Genomic DNA, 23,684 nt, shown 5'->3' with positions numbered 1-23,684 from the left:
CATAACTGCTGTCTGCATTGTCTACTTACCACTTCTTCATCACTTTCTCTGTAGCATTTGTTATATGTTTAGTGTGCCTGTTGTCAGATCACACGTGCCATAACTGGTCATTCTTTATGGCAAATGCCTCCCATTTGGGATTCACATTTTTCCTCTTCCTCTTCTTCCTCCTCCTCTACTGCTTCCTCCTCATCCTCCCCCCCCCCTTCCTTCTAGGATCTCACTTTGTAGCCTTGGCTGGCCTGGAACTCACTCTGGAGACCAGGATGCCCTCTAACCCACAGAGACTTCTGTGTCTCCACCTCCTGAGTTTTGAGATTAAAAAGGCATAGGCCACACACCTAGCCTATTTTTGGTTTCTTGATAAGTAGATATCCTCAATCTTAACTTTATTACAGTTTAATTCATTAGTTTTTTCCTTGGATGCTGGTTTTGTGACTGTCTCAGAGATCTGTCCCCACTGTAAAGCCAAGCATTCTCTGGTTTTCCCTAAAAGTTTGTTTTGTTTTTTCAGCCTTCACATTTATAACATGGATGGCTTTATATCTTGGATGAGCATAGTCTCAGGGATCCCTTTGCATGTGTATTCTAATCAGCACAATCTGTCTGTGAGAGAGCCTGTTCACTGTCACAGGAAATCTGTATGTTCCTTGCATGCCCGAGTCTCACTGTGCATGAGGCCATACCCTGTGTATGTTGTACCCAACTTCATCTCCACAGTAACCTCCCCATATATGGCATCCTGTGCTGGGGTCCAGACGTCATACACAAGTGAGGCCTGGGTGCTCAGTGCATCTTCTAGCTTTGTAGTTCTTGAAGCTCTTGTGTACCTACCCTGGCCCAAGTGATATCCCAGCAGCAGGCAGTTAGCCAGCAGCTGTCCCTCTGTACAAGAGAAGCTGGCTGGCCACTAAGACCACCTTGCTGGGAGTGGCTTCCCTGAGGAGTCTTGAGGCATGGGGATTGCTTTCCATTTGAGCCATCTATCTGGCAGAAGAGCAAGATGGACTATTATTCCATGTTTGTGGTGTGGGCCATCACTTTACACCTCAATTTTCCAGCAGTACTTAGCCACTTTTTTTTCTCCCTAGTGTGGCCTCTTTCTGTCTGATGCTGGAGGACGCAACCTGATGGTCCCCTGACAACTGTTCACCTCAGCACTAAGGACGCAGATGGCAATGTCACAGACACAGGATTATGAATGCAGAAGCCACCATGTCGATGAGCAGGAGCCCAGGATTCCGGGGTCGAGTACCAGGTAAGGAGGCAGCATCCACTCCTTATGAGTTATCCAGGCTCTGGGGAAATGGGGGAGCAACTGTGCAGAGAGAAGGTAGTGTGGTTCCAGGGCTGTTGGCTCGCCCGTGGTAGTTCTCCAGCCGTGCTCACGTGGCTGCCCACATGCACTGCCTTCTCTCGCCGCCCTCCCCAGGAGTTGTCCCTGCTCCTGTCGCTATAGTCCAGTCTTCTCAGCATAGCTGCTCACTGCAGTGATACCTGCACACTTGATGGAGGCCAGCCAGTTCATCCCCCTCAGAGTGATGATGTTTGGGCTGCACATGTGAACTGTGCCCCATCTCTCAGGCACTCTGGGCATCCGTTCATACAGATACCAGCAGTCATGCCTCTTCATCTCTATTTTTCTGATGTGCAGCTTTTTATCTGGAAATAACTCCACACTAACAGAAAAAAAAAATAAAGAACGGTCCTAGAAATGTCCATGTGTTCTTGCTCCAAGTTGTCAACGTCAGTCACCCGTCCTTCCTGAGTCACTTTAGGCAAGTCACAAGTGTTCTGCCTTAGGCCTTTAATGCTTGAGTGTGTGTCTGTCAGGTGACTCACATAACCAGGACACAGTCACTGATCAGATCTGATGTTGACACAGGGTTTGATCTCCTGCCACCCTGAACCACACAGACCACGTATTCCCTTTTGTATTTATAGTACTTTCTGTCCCCGTGTAGTATAGAGCCCCTCAGCCAGTTCTGCCAGCCTCTGCCTTCTCACCCTCCTTAGCCTTGTCCAGTCTAAGTGGTTTCCATGGCCTTTGCATGACTTTTGTACCCTTAGCCAATATAAAAGTAATCTTTGTACTCAACTGGTTAGAATACTTACCTAACACACACAAAACCCCACACTCTACAGTACTACATAAAACGGGCCTAGTGGTCCAGGGAGATCATTCCAGTACTTGGGAAGTAGAGGATTCGAGGATCAGAAGTTTAAGGCTGTCTTCAGCTGCATGAAACATTTGGAGCCAGCTTGGGATACATGAGACTCTGTCTCGAAAAAACAAACAACAGTAGATAGGAAATGACTTAGCAGGTAAGAGCACTGACGACTCTTGCAGAGGACCAGAGCCTACTCCTAGCACCCTTACGGCTACTCATAACCACCTGCAACTCCAGTTCCAAGGAATGCAGAACTGTCTTCTGGGCTCCGCAGGCACTGCACACATGTACACATGTACACTGTGCAGGGGTGCACAGGTGTATTTAAACAAAATACCCTTACACATAAAAAAAAACAGAACTAATAAACAACAAGGGGCTTATGTGTAGACCCACTGTAGTTTGCCAGCCCCTTACAGGATTGAGTCAAGCACCTGCGGAGAGGGCTGGGTCCCTGTGCAGCTTAGATTTTAGGTCTTTGATAGCAGAGCAGGGTAACACCCTGTACATGTCACAATTCATCTTCAGACTTTCTTTTTCCTCCTTCCCTGTTCCCTCTCCCTCCATCCCTGCTCACTCCGGCCCAAAAGTTTATTTATTTATTATATGTGAGTACACTGTCGCTGTCTTCAGACACCCCATAAGAGGGCATCAGATCTCCTTACAGATGGTTGTGAGCCACCATGTGATTGCTAGGAATTGAACTCAGGACCTCCAGAAGGGCAGCCAATGCTCTTAACTGCTGAACCATCTCTCCAGCCTCAGACTCTTTTTTTTTTTTTTTTTTAAATCTTTCACTCAGTTTTCCAATACCAAGTTGTGTTGTTGTTTGTTTGTTTTGTGCTCTGAGTTAAAGGCAGGACCTCATGGGTGCCAAGCAAGTGCTTTACCACTGAGTTACAGCCCCAATCCCATAGCCTGCGATCAATGTAGAGTCTATACTTGGGTGTGGTGTGTAGTGTTGACTTAACTTTTGACTCAAAAATGATCCAATTTCTTTCTTTCCATTTCCTTTCTTTGTGTTATTGTTTTGTTTGAGACAGGGTTTCTCTGTGTAGCCCTGGCTATCTTGCAATTCACTCTAGACCAGGCTGGTCTTGAACTTAGAGATCTGCCTCCCTCTGCCCTCCAGTGCCGGGATTAAAGTGCCCACATGGCTGCTCACAGCTATCACCACAACCCTGCACCGCTATGGCCAGCTGTGGACCAATTTCTGGGTGCCTTATTGATGACTGTGTTCCCCTTTTCTGAGACGTCATGCCCTCTGTACATGTCTTGAAAGTTCTGAGGCACTGGGATACTTTAGCTAACCCATGTATTTCATTCATTTCTTTGGCTGTTTTTTGAAATAGATTCTCTGTGTAGCCTTGCCTGGCCTTGAATGCACAGACATTTGCCTGCCTCTAGCTCCTGAGACCTAGGTGTATGTCACAATCAATCTTAAACATCATCACCAAATAATCCTTGCCCACTCTATCTCCAGTTGAGTTGGTAGGAAGCTGCTAACCGTTGGTACCTCCTGTTGCTTATGGGGTTGAGTCCTAGCTGGCTGTGAAGCACAGTGAGCAGCTCTCCAACAGCTAACACGCTTTTCTTACCTACCTAACTCAACAGAGCATGACTGTTAACACACTGACTCCAACTCTGTGTGCAAGCTGTGCTTTCCTTAATTTAAGCACCCCCCCACCCCAACTTGCTCATAGGCCTATACATATATGTGGCCACTTGCTGTGTCTCGCCCTTTCTTCAGGGTCCACATAGTCCATGGGGCTTCCCAGACTGGGCTCCCCATTTTTCTGAAACCACTCACTGTGGACATCTTTAGATCACACCCACGCCTAGCTTTGGATGTCAGGTCCTGGGCTCCCCGCCCTCTTGTGTCTTTTATTATTCTCTGAGTATTGTGATTGAATGTTGCCCCCCAGGAGATGCCAAGAATGTTCCTAAAGGGTTGGGTTTCTGCCCACATGCTCAGGAGTGCGCTGCAAAGGGAATAAAACCCCATTCTTTCTGGAAAGAGAATCATTGAATTGCATTGATTTAAAAGGACTTTTTTTTTTTTTTTTTTTTGGTTTTTTTCGAGACAGGGTTTCTCTGTGTAGCCCTGGCTGTCCTGGAACTCACTCTGTAGACCAGGCTGGCCTCAAACTCAGAAATCCACCTGCCTCTGCCTCCCAAGTGCTGGGATTAAAGGCGTGCACCACCACCGCCCAGCTAAAAAGACTTTTTAAAGAAAACTAAGACTTCCTTTTTTTTTTAAGGGATTTGGAGATTGTTCTGTGCTTAATAGCTTTCTTTTGTCACTCAGGAAAATTCTTTGGAGAGTACCTTTGTTTGAGAGTAGCTTTGTTTTGGTAAAATCTAATATAGGTTAGGGAGAAGGTCAGTGAAGAGCGATTGCAGAGGAATGAGGTACCAGGAGCTTCTCACAGCCTGTAGGCAACTACCTTCCTTTAGTGTCATCACCCACGACCACACTGGGGCAACTTGCACCTGCTGTGTTTGTCGGCAACCAGTAGTGTGTCCATCAAATTCTGGCCCGGATCTTCATGCTTGCTTATTACCATGTTAAAAGTCTTGCTTCCCCTTCCTTGCCCCTCTCACCTGTCAGCTTCTCTACTGTAGCAGCTTCATTCACTTATCCAGAAGTTAGGCCCTGTTCCCTGTTTAACTGTCCATGAGAGCACCTGGCCTAAGACAGTTATCTCAGGCCCTACTTCAGGAGCTCTGTGGAACCCCCTGTGCACATCTGTCTTCGTGTCTGTGCTTGGTTTTCCTTCTCAGTGTCCTGTCAGCAAATCTGTCTTAAAGTGCCAACCAAGTTCTGAGGTGTCTCTTCTAAGGTGTCCAGAACTGTCACTGCAAAGCTGGAGTTCATGCCAACAAGAGCAGAGGGTATAGTTTCTAAGAAGGATGCTCTGCCGTGACCATGTGCTTGTGTCCACCTGGGATATTCTCACATGTCATGTGCTTCAGACTGAGGAGGAGAGTATGAACATCTGGTCTAGGAATTGAATGCTGTGCTCTCTACTGAGAGTTTACTCTGAAGTCAGCCCAGTCATAAAGGGTTCTAAGATTAAGATGACCCAATTACCAATCCTAGAAGTTTCAGCTCCCATCAGAGAATAGCCTGGGCAGAAAGTACAGGAGAACAGAGGGAACCTAGCCATCTGATGCTGGGAGCTCAAGGTGCAGCTTACCTGCAGTCATTGTTGGGACCACAGTGGCATGCACCTGTACTCTGCAGGATGGCTACTCCTGCCTCAGTCTAGCCAGAAGGTAACTGTGTTGTCACTAGTGATGAGGAACTTGGAATAGCTTCAGAATCCACAGGAAACAGTCATGTATGCTGGCATTGTTGAGAGCATCTCCGCCTCTGGCCCAGTCAGGAAGGCCAGTCAGAGAGGACTTTGATAGTCTCAGTTTATAGTGGGGAGCCCAGAGGGGCTCATATTATGTAAGGTCAGGACCTTATGACTGTCAACCACATGTAGAGTGAACATGGAGTGAATGCAGACTATCGCCAGGCCAGAGAGAAGTGAATAACCTGCAGCCGGGCAGCCTGCAGACGGTCTCAGCCTTAAGGTAGGGGGAATGCATATATTTCTCCTGGCATGTGGGTATGTCTCACCTTCTTAGATTTATCATGAGCCCATATCCACTTAATCAGTCCTTCCCGCTGTCCTAAGACTCTTAATGTGCCAAGTCTTAACTGAGCCCCCAGTATACCGACATCTAGGTGTACTTGAGGCCATCCAGAGAGAAGAAACATCAACAGGCCTGAGTTTGTCCTGGATCTCTCTGCCAAAGGCTACAAGAGATAACACAGCTTTAAGCTCACGAGGGTACTTGCCATAACCCTGCATATGCAACTGTCCCTTACCCTGCATCCTAGACCTCCAATACCCAGCTATTCCCTGGGTCAGGGTTGGCAGGAGATTGGGTCTGGGGTCCTGAGGTCAGTGACACCCATCAGTGTTGGAGGGGCTCTCTTATGGGTTCCTTGCTGTCCTATATACCTGTGCTTGACCCAGAGAACCAAGGCCAAAGCTTCAGTTGTGAGATGAGGTAGATTATCCTCACTCATAGATAAAACGAAATGTTTTAAAGTTTGAAGAAGCATATATATATATATATGTATATGTATATATGTCTATATATGTCTATATATGTATATATATGTATATATATGTGTGTGTGTGTATTCATATATCACATACACAGACACACACACACATATGCATATGCTTTTAGATTGACCTGACCTGACATTGCAGAAGTAGGGCAGAGGGCTCCATTGTCTTCTACACCAGTATCTCCACAGGTGCGTTGTCAGCACTTCCTCTCTTGTCACTCTGTTCACCTGAGTGCCACCTCAACTGAGGTCTCTTGTGTCTCAAGAGCTCACATGATGTATTCATTGTGTCTCCTTGGATACACTGAGCAGTGACCATTTAGAGAAGGACTAGGCAGGCATTACATAGAATGTCCCTCTGTTTTGCTTCAGTACTTTTCTCGTGGTTAGCTGGAGTCACATTTGTGTGGGTAGAATGACCTCACCATGTCACCTGTACAAGCTTTCAACATGACCTGTGGAAATTCGTGTCAGCCTTGATCCTTGGCTAAGGCCTGTTGTCTCACTGTGACGGCTCTCTTTCCCGTCAGCTCTATGGGAAAGAACACATGTTTGAGGGACTGAAGTTGTGTGTCCCGTCCTGGAAGATGGTGAGGCAGCCCCGACCCATGTTGTCCCTGCAGATGTGTCAGTTCTCTACTCACGTCACTCTCAACTCATGTCACTCAAGCTGACCAGGTCCCGGGCTTAGGCTCTGTTGTTCTCATGTCCTAGACATGACCCTTTTTACGAGTCTAGACCCCTACATTGTGTGTGTGTGTGTGTGTGTGTGTCCTCACAAGGGCACATATGGTGACTAGAGGGGTGGACATGAGGTTTCCTGCTCTGTCAATCACTCTTTGCCTTATTCTAGTATGGATTTGAATGAGAAATGTCTCCCTTGGGCCCACATATTTGTACACTTGGTCTGCCATTGATAATATTGTTTGGGGAAGTTATGAAACCTTTAGAAAACAGAGTCTTCCTGGAGTTCCTGTATGTCACTGGGGCCAACTTAAAAGTTCCTATCGTCTCTCCACTTCCTGCTTTCTTTGCTTCCTGTGTGCTGGTGAGCATGTGATCAGCCAGCTCCTCCTCTTGCAGGAGAGGATCTCTCACTGAACCTGAAGCTAGGCTGCCAGTCAACAATCCCAGAGCTCCCTCTGTCCTCCATCCCCCACAGCACTGGGGTTACAGTACAGTGTGGCTATGCCTGTCTTTAAAAATGGGCATTGGAGTTTTAAATTCAGATCCCCCTATTTTTGCAGCAAAACTCTTCTACCCACTGTGCCCTGAGCCCCCACTTTCAGACATCATTGGTTCCTTGGTTTCCCTGAGGAGCCCAGCTTCTGCATGGATGACAGGTACATGCAGACCCTCCATATTCCAGGCCGCTTAGTCAAGGCCTTTCTGCCTAGAAACGTCCCGTGTTACCCTGTAATGGGTTTATCTCATTGCTGTGTTGTTGTGCGCCATGTGCCGTATCTGGAGTCGTACTCTTTAGGCTTGTAACATATTCATCCCAGTGGTTGATTGATTGATCGTGGCATCATATTACTCCAACTGGCCTTGAACTTTGGACTAAGCACTCCTATGTCACAGCCTCCACAACTAAGTTTTGGATGTTTCAGCAGTGTTTAAAGCTCAGGTGTTCCAGCTAACCACCTCTATATCTCCTGTAGATGTCTGCATCTTACCATGCTTCTCACAGTCAGCATGTGCTAGCTGTGCTGCAGGTGCCTGCAGGTGAGGCCTATGCTGTGGTCCCTTTCCTTCTCTCCTAGTTTTTGTCAGCTCTTAGCATCCGCATGCTTACTTATGGTTTTATTGGATACCCATCCTTTCAGGGATTCGTAGAAGCGCTGGCTACAGCTGCGTTCACGGTAACCCTATTAGGGAGAATGTCCTGTCCTTGGAGTGAACTGCTTACCTTGTTCCTGCCTCAGTAGTCACTGTGAGAGCCATGGCAGGTCCAGCATTGTGCTCCTCCAGCCTGTGCATCAGGAATTGCCAGACATCTGAAACAAACTTGGTGTAAGACTTAAACGTCCAGATGTGCAGTGGTGGTGTACACCTTTAATCCCTGAACTCTGGAGGCAGACACAGGCAGATCTTTGAGTTCAAGTCTAGCCTGGTCTACAGAGCAAATTCCAGAAAACCTTATCTCAAAAAACCAAACCAAACCAAACAAACAAAAAAAAAAAAAAGAGAGAGAAGGAGAAAGACAAACAGACAGACAGAGAGACTGAGACACACAGAGACAGACAGAAAGAGGACAGAGTTTAGAGTTTAACATTCATATTAGCTACAGTTTTATAGCCACACACAATGTTGAAGGAGCTATGCTTCCTGGCCTGAAAAGTCCCCATCATGAAATGGCTCCAGTTCAGTCACTAAGCAGCGGGACTGGAGCCACAGCATGAGCCCTGAACCTCTGGCACTAGTGTCATCACCACATTATAGAAGAAGGACAAGCTAAACAAACCAGAAGACATATTTAATAGATCTTAGAAGCACCCTGGAGATAGAAAAGGTACTCTTGCTTACATGGGATATGGTTCTGAGCAGAGGGTAGGACCAGTGTGAACTTTTAAGTGGTACAGGAAGCATTATGCAGAAGGTTGGGATGAAGGCCCGTATTACCACTGGGGCCTCACAGAGTAAATATGTCCTAGGGTCCAATGTTAGGTACAACAATCCAGCTGGTCTGTGTTGGTGCAGGGACACTCAACAGAGTCCTTGAAGCCTTCAGCCCCTCTGTGCAGTATTGAGCTGGAGAGAGGAGAAGGTGGTCACAAAGTCTTACATCAAAATCTTAAACCTCAATTACAGCACACACACATACACGAACACTTTTAGTTGATAACTAAGGAGAAGGGTCTACAGGAAGTGTTGCCTGGTACAGATGTAGACTGGTTACTTGTCTGTTGCTATGATAAAATACCACGACCAAGTCAACATATAGAAGGATTTATTGGGGTTTATAGAATATGGCAGCTGGAACACAAGGCTCACATCTTCAAATTATAAGCATGAAGCAAAGAGATGTGAGAGAGTGAACTCAGGGCATGGCCCAAGTCTTTAAACTCCAAGCCTGCCTGCAGTAATAAACTTCCTCCAATGAGCCAAACCTCCTAATCCTCCCCAGCCAATGCCCCCAACTGGGGACCAAGTGTTCAAATGCCAGAAATGATGGTGGATATAGCATTCAACCCCCAACAAGGGAGGTGTAAGCCCCAACTGAGAGCAGCACATGTACACAGTGGCTCTGGGTTCCTTCCAGTTTATTACGTGGTACCAGGTACTTAAGCACAATCCTGAAGCCTATTGCAGAACACAGAAATGTGACCAAATGTGGGGGTACATTGAGGGTCCTAATCAGGTAGCATGTGTTTAGCTCTAAATGAATAGTGTCGAGGGAATCCCTGGCTGACACCCTCAGTGTTCTCTATGGCATAGGTCATTAGGATATTCACAGAGGGAAATAAAGATCCCAAGTGTCAATTGCTGTGACAAGTCATCATGATCAATGTTGTGTTTATATAAAGATAAAGGGAGAGGGGATAGGTTTCGGTGGATGTGTAGTCAAGTATGGGGGAGGGGGTGCCTCCCCAGGCCCATGCTGAGGCCTCCCTTACCCCTGAGGGGCCAGCCACACGATGATATAGAATAGAATAGAATAGAATAGAATAGAATAGAATAGAATAGAATAGAGTTTATTCAGGACACAGGGAGAGAAGTCTAGAGGGTAATAGAGACAGAGAGAGTACAGAAATAGAGGAGTAGAGGCTGGCCATGAGAAGGGAGGGAGGGGAGAGAGGGGGAAAGGGTCCAGAAGACAGAACAGGGGCAAGAAGGCAAGAGCAAAAGAGAGGAGGGGGCAAACAGCCCCTTTTATAGTGAGTCAGGCACACCTCGTTGTTGCCAGGCAACTGGGGCGGAGCTTAGAGAAAATGCTAACAATCAAGGCTGCTATAGAAAGGTTTATTGGGTGCTTTACCATACAGAGGGTAAATTCATGAGAATCAAGGAGAGGAATATGGCAGCAGGCAGGCATGGCTGGAGCAGTAACTGCAAGCTTACATCATGATCTACAAGCATGAGGCAGACAGAATGAGAGGGAGAACTGGGATGTCCTGGGCTTTTGAAATCTTGAAGTTCATCCTCAGTGACACTGCTCCTCCTCCTCCAAGGTCACACCTCCTAATTCTTCTTAACAGTTGCATCAGCTTGGGACCAAGCTCTCAGAGACATGAGCATGTGGGGCCATTCTCATTCTGTAGAGACTTTTACTGCAAACTGCATTTAGTTCAATTTTAGAAGTCCCTAGTCTTTCATAGTCTCACACTGTAAAAGTAATTTTTATTCACCAGATATAATTGTTATCTCCAAGGTTGTTAACCTAGGCCTAGAATGTTTTCAGCCTCTGAGACTTACTGCTGAATAGGCTCACCTTTTCTAGCTCTTTCTGAACTCTGACTGGCTAGTTCAAAATCCTCTCTATGCTGACTAATTCAATCTGGCTTCTCTCCCAGCCTCTGACTGGGTTGCTCTGCTTGGCCTCATACTTACTCTGGCAATCTAGTTTAATCTTCTGGCTCCTCCTCATTCTCTGGCTTTTTCCATCTTCACCTGTGTCTAGCTTGTTCTTTCCCTCTGCACTGCTCTCTTTTAAGTAGCCCCTCTTTTCTCTCTGTTTTCCTGAGAGTAGGGCATGTCCTATTCTGTCAAATCTTTCTCTGATTCATCACTTTGTCTGCTACTCAATTAGACATCACTTTCAAACATAGGCACTTCCTTCTACAAACTAACTTTACCTTCATTATTTGGGATTAAAGGTTTGTACTAAGGGTGTGTCTGTATTCCAGCCAGAGGGATTAAGGTATGAGACACACTAGAAACAGATTTTTCCAGCAAATAACACAATAATGGGGTTCACAGTTTGATCAAATATCCTGCAACACAACACACTTTAAGAGTTCAAAGTCTCTTCTGAGGACCAAGACAAACTCCTAACTATAGCCCTATGTAAAAATCAAAAACAAAAAGCAGATCATACACTTCTAACATACCATGAAGGGAGGAAATTACCATCACCCTTCCAACAGGGAGGGAAGGGGCCACAGAGAGGAAGTACTGGACCCAAGCAAGGCTGAAACCCAGCAGGTAAACTCCAGTTCCTGGCCTTCCCTGTGTGATGTCAAAGGGTTGATGGCTCCACCCCTCCAGCTTTGTCTACTGCCACTCACTCCCCTCTCTGCTGGTTACTCGCTGTCCTCACATCTTGATGTCTCCAGCTGCATCCTGCTTTCACCTTCACAGCTTCCCACAATGGCCTCTCAGGCCTCCATGCAGGACTCCTTACTATACATCTGGCCTCAGTGGCTTTCCTTAACCTTGGAGAAAGGTTCTACAACTACTTTGTTCATGACTCTAAAAAGAAGCACTGCCCAAGTTCTGCCGGTCTCCGAGGAGAGCCTACACCACTCCTTGAATTACATCTCCATAAGCTTTGATTTATTGTTGCTTCTTAGGAGCAGAAAATTCTGCAGGCCTTTCCTGCATGTTTCCGGTGTGTGAGGGTACCACCCCCTTCCTCCATTTCACTTCCTGCCTCTCCTTCTCTTTCAGCACAGGCCTTGGCTCCAACATTACACTTCCTGGTGCTGATTTTCTCCTTCAGCTGCACACTTTGTTTTGTTTTTGTCTGTTTGTTTGATTGTTTGTTTTTGTCCTAGTTGCTCATTTTCATTGTAGACCTGCATAAGAGTGACCGAATAACCATGTGACAGAGTTGATATTAAGCTGTTTTGAACTCTCCTCAGTAAAGGGAATTGGTGCATTACTTTTCAATTTAAGTTAAGGCAATTTTTTAGAATAAGTACAGAAAGCAACCACATATCACAAGAATAGTCTCTCCCCAGTTGCTGATATCTTTCCCCTCTGAAATTCTTGAGCTGGGTTTCAGGAGTCCACAGTGCTCTCAGCTCTACTCTCTCCAAGCTTCTACTACATGGCCTTAAACCCCACATACAGCATCCAATCAGTTTCTTAGTCCAAAGGCTTCCACAGTCCCCCAAACAACAGCATGGTCAGGCCTGTCACATCAAAGCCCACTGCTGTCTCAGTTAGTCTAAAGACTGCTGTGAAGAAAGATCATGACCAAGGCAACTATAGAAGAAAGGCTTTGTTGGGAGTTTGCAGTTACAGAGCGTTAGTCCATGACCACCATGGGGAGGAATATGGTGGCAGATAGGCAGGTATGGTGCTGGAACAGTAGCTGAGAGCTTCCTTATAGCCTTATCTGCAAGCATGAAGGGGGGTTCGAAGGAGAGAATACTAACTGGGAATTTTTTGGGCTTTTGAAATCTCCAAGTCCACCCACAACACAAAGTACACACTCTGAATCTTTCCCAAATTGACCCACTAACCGGGGACCAATTATTCAAACATGACCCTATGGGTACCATTCTCATTCAAACCATCACAGTGTATGGCTCTTGGCTAGGAACATGAGAGTTCTGCATTATATCTGAAGTGTAGAGCCTTCAGTGGGAAAAGACAGGGAGGCAGACCAGTGTGGTGACCCAGTACACAAAGAAAAAGAGGCTTCACATGTGAACTGCAAAAACAGATCCCAGAGCTGCCAGCATTGGAATGCTGAGTGCAGCGTATCTAAGTTGAAGGATGTGGGAGCTGGAGGACAAGGGCCTCAGTGCCAGTAGAGGGCTGAGCGGGCAAAGAAGAGTATGCCGAGAGCCTGCAGCACACAGGCCCTAGACCTGGACTGATACCACTTGGATAGGTGTCAGTGCCACAGAGATGCTTTTGTTCTCCACTCATCAATCGGTAGAATTAATTCAGATTTTACAAAGATAGGAACAGAGTTTGTATGGAAGTTGGCAGGCCATGAATTCCAAAATTCATGAGGAAGTAAAAATAGGTTAAGAATAGCCAAGAGCTAGGGTTGGCAGGTAAAGGTGCCTACTGCCAAGCCTGGCAACCTGAGTTTGATCCCAGGGACTCACATAGTGGAAGGATAGAATCAACTCCTACAAGTTGTCCTCTCACTTCCAAACACACACACAAATAAACATCCATACACACAGACACTAAATAAATAGAAATGCAGTTTTAAAAGTTTTTAAAGCCGGGCAGTGGTGGTGCACGCCTTTAATCCCAGCACTTGGGAGGCAGAGGCAGGTGGATTTCTGAGTTCGAGGCTAGCCTGGTCTACAGAGTGAGTTCCAGGACAGCCAGGACTACACAGAGAAACCCTGTCTCGAAAAACCAAAAATAAATAAATAAATAAATAAATAATAAAAAAATAAAAAATAAAAGTTTTTAAAAGAATGGCTAAGAGCCAAGTGCAGTGGCGTGCAGCAGGTGTTTAGGAGGTTGAAGCAACAGGATTATGAATTTAAGGATAGCTCAGACTGCATAGTAAATCTCTGTTTGAAAGGGAGTGGTAAAAGGTGAGGGATAGGTCACTCAGGGGCAGAACAAATACACGCTTACTACATGCAAAGCCGAGGTTTCTTCTCTCAGGCTACATGCTGAAAAGAGTCTTTAAAAAAAAGGGGGGGGGGACAGGAAGAATAGTAACCCAAGCAGGACTGAAGGAAAGAATGCTGGGAAGTTTGAAAACAGGTTTTTGCAAGATTGTTCATTTTCCTAAGCTCCCTGGCAAAGGCACATGCTGAGGCAGAGGTGAGAGCAGAAGGGTCTCACAGAGATGCTCGCTTGTAAAGCTGCTCTTGTCGGTCATGGAAACAGTGACACTGTTTAGCAAGATGAAATGTCACAGGCAGACACAGTCAGTCCAGGCAGATCCAAGACTCAGTATAAACGGCAGCATTATAAAACTTTGGGAAGTCAATTCATGGGAGACCATGCTTGACCTACAAGTAGAATAGAACCCAGAAAGAAATAGAAAAGGCCATGAGGGAAGGATTTATAAATTCAAGTCACTAAGATTAAAACTTGTTTTCTTTAAAAAACAAAAGAGAATAAACAGACAATTCACAGAGTCAATCCTGGTGAGACATCGTTGATAGGCATCTAGGAGAACAAGCGTCTGAAGTAGCTCATGTGCGTCAGGAGGAGAAAACAACACTGTGCTTTTCTCAGCAATTTGAGAAAAGTGTTTGACATTAGTAATCACAAAAAAAAAGCACAGATGTGGAAATAATTGTTCTAATTTAGTATATCTTCATATGTTTGAAATTTTTCATTATAAAGTCTGAAAAAAAAGATAAGATCATTTTAAAAGTAAAAGGGAGACAGAAGGAAAGGGCTTGGTCCTGTTCTGATGGGACGTGAGGCCGGGCCGGTGTCCCTCTCCTCTCTACCCATGGAGAAGCTGCACTCAGCAGCTTACGCTTAGAACCCAGCACTGTGTACAGGGAGACACTGGACGGTCTAGCCAACACAGCGTTCCAGGTTCAGTGAGATGCCCTGACTCAGATAAGCTGGAGATGTGACTGAGGACAGCTTCCCAGTGTGAACACGTATCTTCACATGTGTGCACAAACGTGCACAGAGATAGCTGGAGAGGCCAAGGGAAAGCCACACCCATCCCACTGCTCCTATACACCTCTTCTCTTTTCTTTTTTTTCCCCTTCCCTTCTCCCTCTTGCTCCGGCCCTGCTAGCTCTTCCCCTGCTTGCTCCAGCCCCCCCTCCCCCCCTCACTCCAGGCCCCACTTTCTCAGGCCCAAAGCACACTGTAGCTGTCTTCAGACACCCATATGAGGGCATCAGATCTCATTATGGATGATTGTGAGCCACCATGTGCTTGCTAGGATTTGAACTGATGACCTTCTGAAGCATTCGGTACTCTTAACCGCTGAGCCATCTCTCCAGCCCCTCTTTTCTTTTTTTTTTATTTTTAATTTGTTTATATGTTTTGCCTACATGTCTGTATGAGCACCACAGACGTCAGGAGAGGGTACCAGATCCCCCGGAACTGGAATTACAGACAGTTGTGAGCTGTCATGTGGGTGCTGGGGACCAAAGCTGGGTCCTCTGCAAGAGCAACAAGTGCTCTAACTCCTGAGCCATCCCTCCACCCACCTCTTTTTCTTTTGCTTTCCTGTCTGATGATTTCTTACAGAACCGTATAATACAAACAGGTGTGTGTCATTTCAAACAAGGCTGTACAGTTTCTTTCTTATGAACTGTGGTGGGCCTTCTTTGACATTCACCTTGTATTGCATTACACCTTTACAGAGCCAGGTGCCATGGTTCAGGCCTGCTGTAATCTTACCACTTGAAGCTTAGGCAGGAGGATCACTACAAGTTTTTAGGCCATCCTGGGCTATAGGATCAGACATATATTAAAGAGGGTAGGGGCCTTGCCCAGAACACCACCATGCCCTAATTTTGGGGGGCAGAAGAGATGCTTCAGTGGTTCAGACTGAGTGCTCATCTAGAACTTATAGTACAGGCGGCTTAAACAACAGACTGTGATGGCAGCTCTAGAAGAGACTTCTGCCCTCTTCTGGCCTGTCAGAGCATTGTACACATACACACGCAAAAATAAAACTAAGCCATAAATTATCAAAAACTTGAAAGCAATCTTTAAACATTTGCATCCTGGCCGGGCGGTAGTGGCTCACGCCTTTAATCCCAGCACTTGGGAGGCAGAGGCAGGCGGTTTTCTGAGTTCGAGGCCAGCCTGGTCTACAGAGTGAGTTCCAGGACAGCCAGGGCTACACAGAGAAACCCTGTCTCGAAAAAACAAAACAAAAACAAACAAACAAACAAATTGCATCCTGACATCAAACATACTTGTATTCAAGAACACGGCCTTGTGTAGAGTGACTTACCTCTTTATAAATAGAAAGGATTGCAGGGCTGCAGGCTGAGGGCCAGACGGGGGCAGTAGTCTGTGGTCCTGCTGCCCTGAGGGTTCCTAGGAAATTGCAGGAGCACTCAGCAGCTGGTGGAAGCCCCTGCACAGTAAGGTGAGAGCCAAGGTCTTGGTTGATACTTTTGTCCTCTATAGGTTGGAGTGGGTGGAGATCATCGAACCACGCACGCGCGAACGTATGTATGCCAACCTGGTCACCGGGGAGTGCGTGTGGGACCCACCAGCCGGCGTGCGCATCAAGCGTACCAGCGAGGACCAGTGGTGGGAGCTCTTTGACCCCAATACGTCACGCTTCTACTACTACAGCGCTGCTTCGCAGCGTACTGTGTGGCATCGCCCACAGAACTGCGACATCATTCCTTTGGCCAAACTGCAGACGCTGAAACAGAACACTGAGTCTCCGCGTGCCTCTGCGGACAGCAGCCCAGGGAGGGGCAGCCGTGATGGTAGCACCGGCTCCTCACTGGAGCCAGAGCCCGAAGAAAAGGCACAGGAGCTGCCAGTTCGCAGTGGGCGGGCAACAACCTTGGTCACTTCGAAGGAGGACACTAGCAGGTGAGGAGTCAAGTGGGTTGGTGGGGGTTGGGGGGAGCTACGTGCTTAGAAGAGGGTGGGGCTGAGGTGACAGAGAGAACTGCATGCAGCTTTCAAGATTGTTAGTTGTATGGTAATAAGGTTTTAAAGTACTTGCTGGGCCGGCGTTTTCAGGCAGGCTAGCCACCTGTCTTTATTGATAATGTCACTAGTCACTTGCAGAAGTGAACAAAGCCTTGGAGGAAGGGAAAATGAAGTAAGGCCAGGTGTGGTGTGGGACACCTATTATCTCAACACTTGGGAGGTAAAGGCAGAGGAGGATCATGAGTTTGAGGCCAGCCTATGTTTAAGTGAGACCCTGGCTCAAAATACGAGAGAGAGAGAGAGAGAGAGAGAGAGAGAGAGAGAGAGAGAGAGAGAGAGAGAGAGAGAGAGAGAGAGAGAGAGGGGAGTGAGGGGGGGGGGGAAAAAGAGAAGAGAAGAGAAGAGAAGAGAAGAGAAGAGAAGAGAAGAGAAGAGAAGAGAAGAGAAGAGAAGAGAAGAGAGATACTAAGGAGAAAGGCTAGACATCTGGAGGCCTGCTGCTGTCCTTTTCCAGAGGGCTGCTGGTGCACCTTCAGTGGGGATGTGTCTGCTCAGAGTTGAGTCTTTGGATAATCTGTAGAGAATGAGAGGCTGAACGGCCTCTGATTCTTGCAGCATGAGGGATAGAGAGATTGTTCTTAGGGGCTGGGCTCATTGAAATTTAAGAAGAGGCACTGACAGCAATATGCTGGGAACAGGCAGTGCTGCTTTAGACCAAACATGCCCCTTGAGGCCCAGAGCCTCAGCCAGGCAGGGCAGACAGTGTGACAGTGGTGTGGTAGGGGGCATAGCATGGCCTGGCAGGCAGTGGGGAAGGTAGAAACCAATCAGACCAGACCTTCTTCCAGCAAGTATTTCTCTGCTGAATATATAGCTGGGGTTTTCATAAGGATCATTGTGTCAGGGATGATTTCCTCTCATTCCTGTTCCTCGGGGATCCTGTCAAACCTTGGCAGTCGGCCTCTGAGATGATCGCTTCTTCCTTCAGTCTGTTAACGTGTTATATCTGACTGACTTCATCTTCTTACCGTGACACGTCCTTGAGTTTGTATTGTAGTCATCTAGTGATGTCCATGTGTATCTGACACGAGAGAAAGCTCCACGTGGGCTAGGCAAGTGGGTTTGTGAAAAAAATCCCAACTAAACCAACAGTCCTTGTCTCCAGCAGAAGTTTCCGGAAGAGATGATACTAAAGAGACCCAAAATTCAGACTGCCTAGAAGTTAGGAGCCAGAGGTGTCTGTGCCATAACAAGTGGAGGCTTGCCTGTAGTGGCACAAGACTGGCCCCAGCACTTGGGAAGCTGAAGCAAGAGGATCCCTTCCAGTTTAGGAGTTCAAGATCGGCCTACTAGGATCCTCTCCTCTAACAAACAAAACCACACTCACAAATAGGATCCAACTAGTAAAACTCGAATAAAGAAATGAAATCTCAGGGCTGAAAGGAGATTATGAGCACTTCTTGCTCTTTCAGAGGACCCAGGTTCAATTCCCAGTACCAGTATAGTGGCTAGCAACCCTCAGTGAGTCTAGTTCTCGGGGATCCAACTTCCTCTTCTGACTCCCTGAGCATGACATACATGTGGCTGCTCAAATACCCACAGGCAAAACACTCATATACATACAATATTTTTTTTTTTTTAATATTCTGGTTTTTTTGAGTCAGGGTTTGCCTGTGTAGCCCTGGCTGTCCTATAACTCACTCTGTAAACCAGGCTGGGCTCAAACTCAGAAATCTGACTGCCTCTACCTTCCAAGTGCTGGGATTAAAGTTGTGTGCAAACACCATCTGGCCACCTGCATGGTCTTAAATACCCAAAGATTAAAATTATTGGTATGACACAAAAATAGGCTTTAAAGAGGACAAATAAAATTCACCCTTAAATATGCCTTCCCATTAAACCCTGTGTATGTGCCGGGATTACAAGTATGTGCCCACATGCCTAGCCAGCAAGTGCACCCAACTACTGGGCCAACTCTTCAGCACCACTTCTGCTGTTGCTTGTTGTTTGTTGTGTTTTGAGGCAGGGTTTCAAAAGCCTTGAACTTGTATACTTGACAATAACCTTGACCTTCTGATCCTTCTGCATCCACCTCTGGGATACTGGGATTATAGATATAGTCAGCAAACACATCCAGTTCTTGGGGTGCTAGGAAATGAAATGAACGCAGGACCTCCCTTGCACATGCTAGGCAACCAGTCTGTCAACTGAGTTACACTCCAGACCTTTACGTCTTATATTTTTACTGTGGTTAACTTTTTGCTATTACGGATTTCAAAAGGCTGACCTAAGGTTTTCTGTTGTACCATTTCCTTTGTTCTTTGGGATTTGTGGAGGTTTTTGGGCTTGTGGCTATAAAGCTTTCATCAAATCTGGAAAATTTTTGGCAGTTTTTTTGGAAGCTTTTATTTATTCTTTCTCCCCAGGACTCCAGCTGCAGGTATTCTAACCTGTTGTTGATCCTCAACTCACTGATCCTCATAAATTTCTGAGTTTTTTTTTAATGTGTATGATTGCCTAGCATGTGTGTATGAACCATGTGTATGTTTGTACCCACAGATATCAGAAGAGGGTATCAAATTCTCTAGAACTGGAATTACAGATGGTTGTGAGCTACCATGTGGGTGCTCAGAATAGAACCTGGGTTCCTGAAAAACAAGTGCTCATAGCCACTGAGCCCTCTCTCCAGCTCTGGTTTTTATTATTTTTAATTAGTGTCTGTGTTTGGGTGTGCATACGAGTGCAAGCACTCCTGGAAGCATCAGGTATAGGATGCCCTTGGAGTCAGAGTTATATGTGGTAGTGAACCGCCCATGTGGGTGCTGAGAACTGAACTTGAGTCCTCTGTCAATGCGGTACACACTTCCTTTTATGTAGCTATGTAGGCCAGGCTAGTCTCAAACAAATAGAGTGCTGGGATTAAAGTTTGTTCCTTCTCCTCCTCCAACTGCAGTACCCTGTTTACCACTGAGCCATCTCATCAACCCCTCAGCCCTTGTTTTTTCTTCTAGTACGTCTGTAAATGGAAGTGTTACTCTCTATAACTTTTTAAAAAAATACTTTTACTTTTAAAAAGAGATTTATTATATGTGTGAATGTTTTGCCTGCATGTTTGTGTACCATGTCTGTGTCTAGTATTCTCAGAAACCAGAGGAGAGTATCAGATCCCCTAGAACTGGAGCTACAGCCCATTGGAGCTGCTAAGAGGAAGCTGGTAACATATCCCAGGTCCTCCACACTAGCAGTAAGCACCTGAACTGATGAACCATCATTCCACCCCACCTTTTTCATTTTAATTTTTTGGGGACAGGATCTCATGTAATCCTGGCTGGCCTTGAATTTACTATATAGCCAAAAGATGACCGTGGACTTGTGGACTTCCTATCTTTGCTGCCTAAGTAAAAGTCTAGGCATGTGCAATCACACTTGGTTTTACATGGTGCTAGAGCCTTATACAAACTAGGCAAACACTCTACCAAACAGCAAGCTCAGAGACCCAGCTCCTCGTCTCCACAGCTTTAGCTTGGGTCAGTTTATGTTTTTGTCTATTTTTTGCCTCTGTTTACCTTGCTTAGCCTTCTTTTTCTTCTTTAAACTTTATCATTGTTGTTGTTATTGTTGTTGTTGTTGGTGGTGGTGGTGGTGGTGGTGGTGGTTTACGTGTATGTGTGGGGGGGAGTAGTGTACATGTGCTACAGTATGCATGTGGATGTCAGAAGGCCGCTTTGTAGAGTTGATTCTCTCCTTCTATCTTTCCTTGAGTTCTGGGAATTGAACTCTGGTCATCAGGAAGTGTCTGCCTGCTGTCTGCCTGCCGAGTCATCTCCCTTAGTCTGTTCAGCTTTCCTTTTTGTTTTCCTTCCCCTTCTAACTTTGAGCATTTACTTTGAATTACTCTCGTGCCCTCCTCTGCTAATTTCACCATCGGTGTTCACTCTGGGCCAGGTCCAGCTGACTGGCTGTCCTCTGTGCAGGGTGCTTCATTAGCCAGAGCACTGCCCTGGTGAGGACAGTCACACTACACATGATGGAAGGAGGGCATCTGTTCAACAGAGAGAGCACTGAGGGCCATGTTCTGAGAGGGAGCCAAAGGCACCTTGTGAACAGCAGTTTGCCAGTGTGGCTGCTCCAAAGAGCAGGAGCAGTGACAGTCCCTGATGTCAGAACCAATGGCAGGGCTAGGTCGATGGCTTAGTCGGGAAACTGTCTACTGTGGAAATATAAGACCTGCATTTGAATACCAACACCTATTTAAAAAAAAAAAAAAGCCAGCCATAGGAACCAGGCATGGTGGGACACACTTTTAATCCCAGCACTCAGGAGGCAGAAACAGGCAGACAGGCAGATTTCTATGAGTTCAAAGCCTGCCTGGTTTATGTTGTGGGTTCCAGGCCAGCCAAGCCTACATAGAGAGACCTTGTCTCAAAAAACACGGGCATGGTTTTACACATCTTTAATCGCAGCACTCGGAGTCAGGGTAAGAGGATCTATGAGTTTGAGGACAGCCAGGGCTACATAGAGAAACCCTGTCTCGAAAACAGCAACAACAAGCATCAGATAGATGACAGTCCTAGTCTCCACATATATGCATACACACAGAGACCATATATAGTGGCAAAAGAAAACCAATGGCAAACGTTCATATGTTGTGAACTGTGACAATACTTTGCCTCTTCACACAGATGGCTGTTGCCAAGGAAAGATCCATTCGAGTGTAGTTTGAGCTGAGCAGTCATCACTTAGCAATTTCACGCTCTTAGATTCTTCTCTTGACATTAATTTTTAGTTTGTTTTTGTTTATTTGAGCCTGGGTCTCGTGCTATAGTTCAGACTAACATGGAGCTCATTATGTCTCCCAAGACGGCCTCAAACTAATGCAGTCTTTCTGTCTCATCTTCCCTAATGCTACAATTGCAAGCGTTAGCCACCATGCCCAGCTGATGCCTGTCTTTATCGTGCCTTGCAGGTTAATGGCACCTGATGGTTCTGTAGGATCTTATTAGTCACATAGTTAGATAGATTTTAAAACAAATTTCTCTTGCATTTTGTCTGAAAACGTTGCAGTTATATCTCTACAGACATGTTGGAATGATATTGTACCTCCTCTTTCGTTTTGATACTTGGGACATAAAGCAGCTGGATACTGTCTGAGGTTGAGCCGTCAAACATCCCATTTGTCTTGGGGTTGTAGACTTCATTCACTAAGAAACATTAGGCATACAGGATGTGGTGGGACACCTCTGACAGCAGTGTTTCAAAGTCTGAGGAAGAGATTCGCAAGTTTGAGGCTAGCCTTAGGCTAATAACTGAAACATTTTATCAGAAAAACCTGTCATTCAGAAAATTTCAAATGTTTTCTCTTAGTTTAAGAAAAAAGTCATAGTATAATGTTTAGCTTATAGCATGCTTGCATGGTGGGGCAAATCAAGAATATTTAGCTCTTATTTGTCACACACACACACACAATCTTAGTAGAATCACTTAAAGCTGGGTGTGTGAGCATGGTTCACGTGAAGCTTGTGTTGATACTGGCATTTCCATAGTTCATGGTAGTTTCTGTGGAGCCCTTCTACTGAAACGTATAACCATTGGCTTATATTTCCTCATAAGTTTACATTTCCCCAAAGATTTCTTTCTAGTATACTTGATATTTTCCTAAGCCTTTAATACACACACATGGCTGGTTGCAACACATTTTGGCAATTTTTACTTCAAGTTGTGCTTCATCTGTGGTTCATCACTGTCTCTATTTTCCTAAGAGATTCATGTGTTGAAGGCTTTGTCTCCACCTAGTGGTGGTGTTGACAGGCAATCAACCCATTCATGAAATCACAAATTAACTAGCTCCTCCAGGATTCTGTGAAGCAGCTAGGCCCCGGTGTTTCCCTGAAGCACAAGTCTTGTTCCTAGTCCTTGCACATGTACCTTCTCTGTCCCTCCCTGTTACTCTCCTGCCATAAGTCAAACAACTCTGTCTACTTCCTCCTTTCAGATAGCGCTATGTCTCACCATAGATCAGACCAAGCAGGCTCAGCACAGATGGGGACATAGGTTACTACAGTTGTGTTTACATATGTCATATATTATTTTCTAGCTTTTGCTCTGTGTCATAACTCTATATTTGAAGATATATAAACCAGCAGTTTCTGTTAATATTTGCCACTTGTTCATTCAGTCCTTTGAATGACCGTACAGAAGCAAAAATAAGACTGTCTCTGGTTAAAGGAAAAAAAGAAACGAAGGAACATAAGAAGCGCAACCCAGGTCACCCCAGGGGAGTGAGGGGCAGTCCTATGTGCTGGACTCCTGTGTGCTTGCTGTGCTACACCTAGACTCATGTCTGTTTCATTCTGCTATGTTTCAGTTGTTCACCACCAGGTGTGCTCCTGGAAAAGGACTATGAGGTTTACCGGGATTACAGTGCTGACGGACAGCTCCTTCACTACAGGTAGAACTGCCTGATATTGGACACACTTGTCAACTGATCTAAGTGTTCCTGGGTGGGCTGGATCAGAGTTTGGTTAAGCAAGAAGCAACAGGAGCACTAGGAGAAGTTGTAAAGATCACCAGCATCTTGGGTGTGAGCACAGAACACTCAGCATTGTCCTAGCTTCTACCCTGGGTGATACTGACCCCATACTTTAGAGCACTTACTAGGCCTAGTCAGGAGATCCAGATAGTCCCAGGGAAAGAAGCAGGTTCCCTAACAAAATGGTAGCAGTCACTTCTATTTCTTGGTGACTGGTTTGCTGTGGCAAAATGTAGGGCATAAGGCAGAGTGTTCTGCCTGAGGATGGCCAGGGGTCCTAAACACAGGACACACCACCCAGGAACAGCATTGGTACTGGGGAAGAAATTAAAAGACATGAGAGACCTTGAGAGTTTGCTCAACCAATTGAATTTGTTCC

The 23,684-nt window shown here is 45.9% G+C and overlaps 1 protein-coding gene across 2 annotated transcripts in view; it reads left to right on the top strand.

The window, feature by feature from the left end:
* Positions 1-23,684, top strand: part of Arhgap39 (Rho GTPase activating protein 39) — an 86,556-nt gene that overhangs the window by 48,090 nt on the left and 14,782 nt on the right. For both annotated transcript variants that reach the window (XM_028778816.1, XM_028778817.1), the window contains exons 2-4: positions 1,092-1,258; positions 16,294-16,713; positions 23,141-23,224. In XM_028778816.1, the coding sequence (XP_028634649.1) occupies positions 1,173-1,258; positions 16,294-16,713; positions 23,141-23,224 (590 nt within the window). In that variant the 5' untranslated portion in view covers positions 1,092-1,172. The remainder of the gene's footprint in view (positions 1-1,091; positions 1,259-16,293; positions 16,714-23,140; positions 23,225-23,684) is intronic.

The sequence above is a fragment of the Grammomys surdaster genome, unplaced genomic scaffold, assembly GCF_004785775.1.
Source record: "Grammomys surdaster isolate TR1022 unplaced genomic scaffold, NIH_TR_1.0 342, whole genome shotgun sequence".
Lineage (NCBI taxonomy): Eukaryota > Metazoa > Chordata > Mammalia > Rodentia > Muridae > Grammomys > Grammomys surdaster.
Note: the sequence above shows the minus strand (reverse complement) of the source record. Positions and strands in the feature narration are given on the sequence as shown.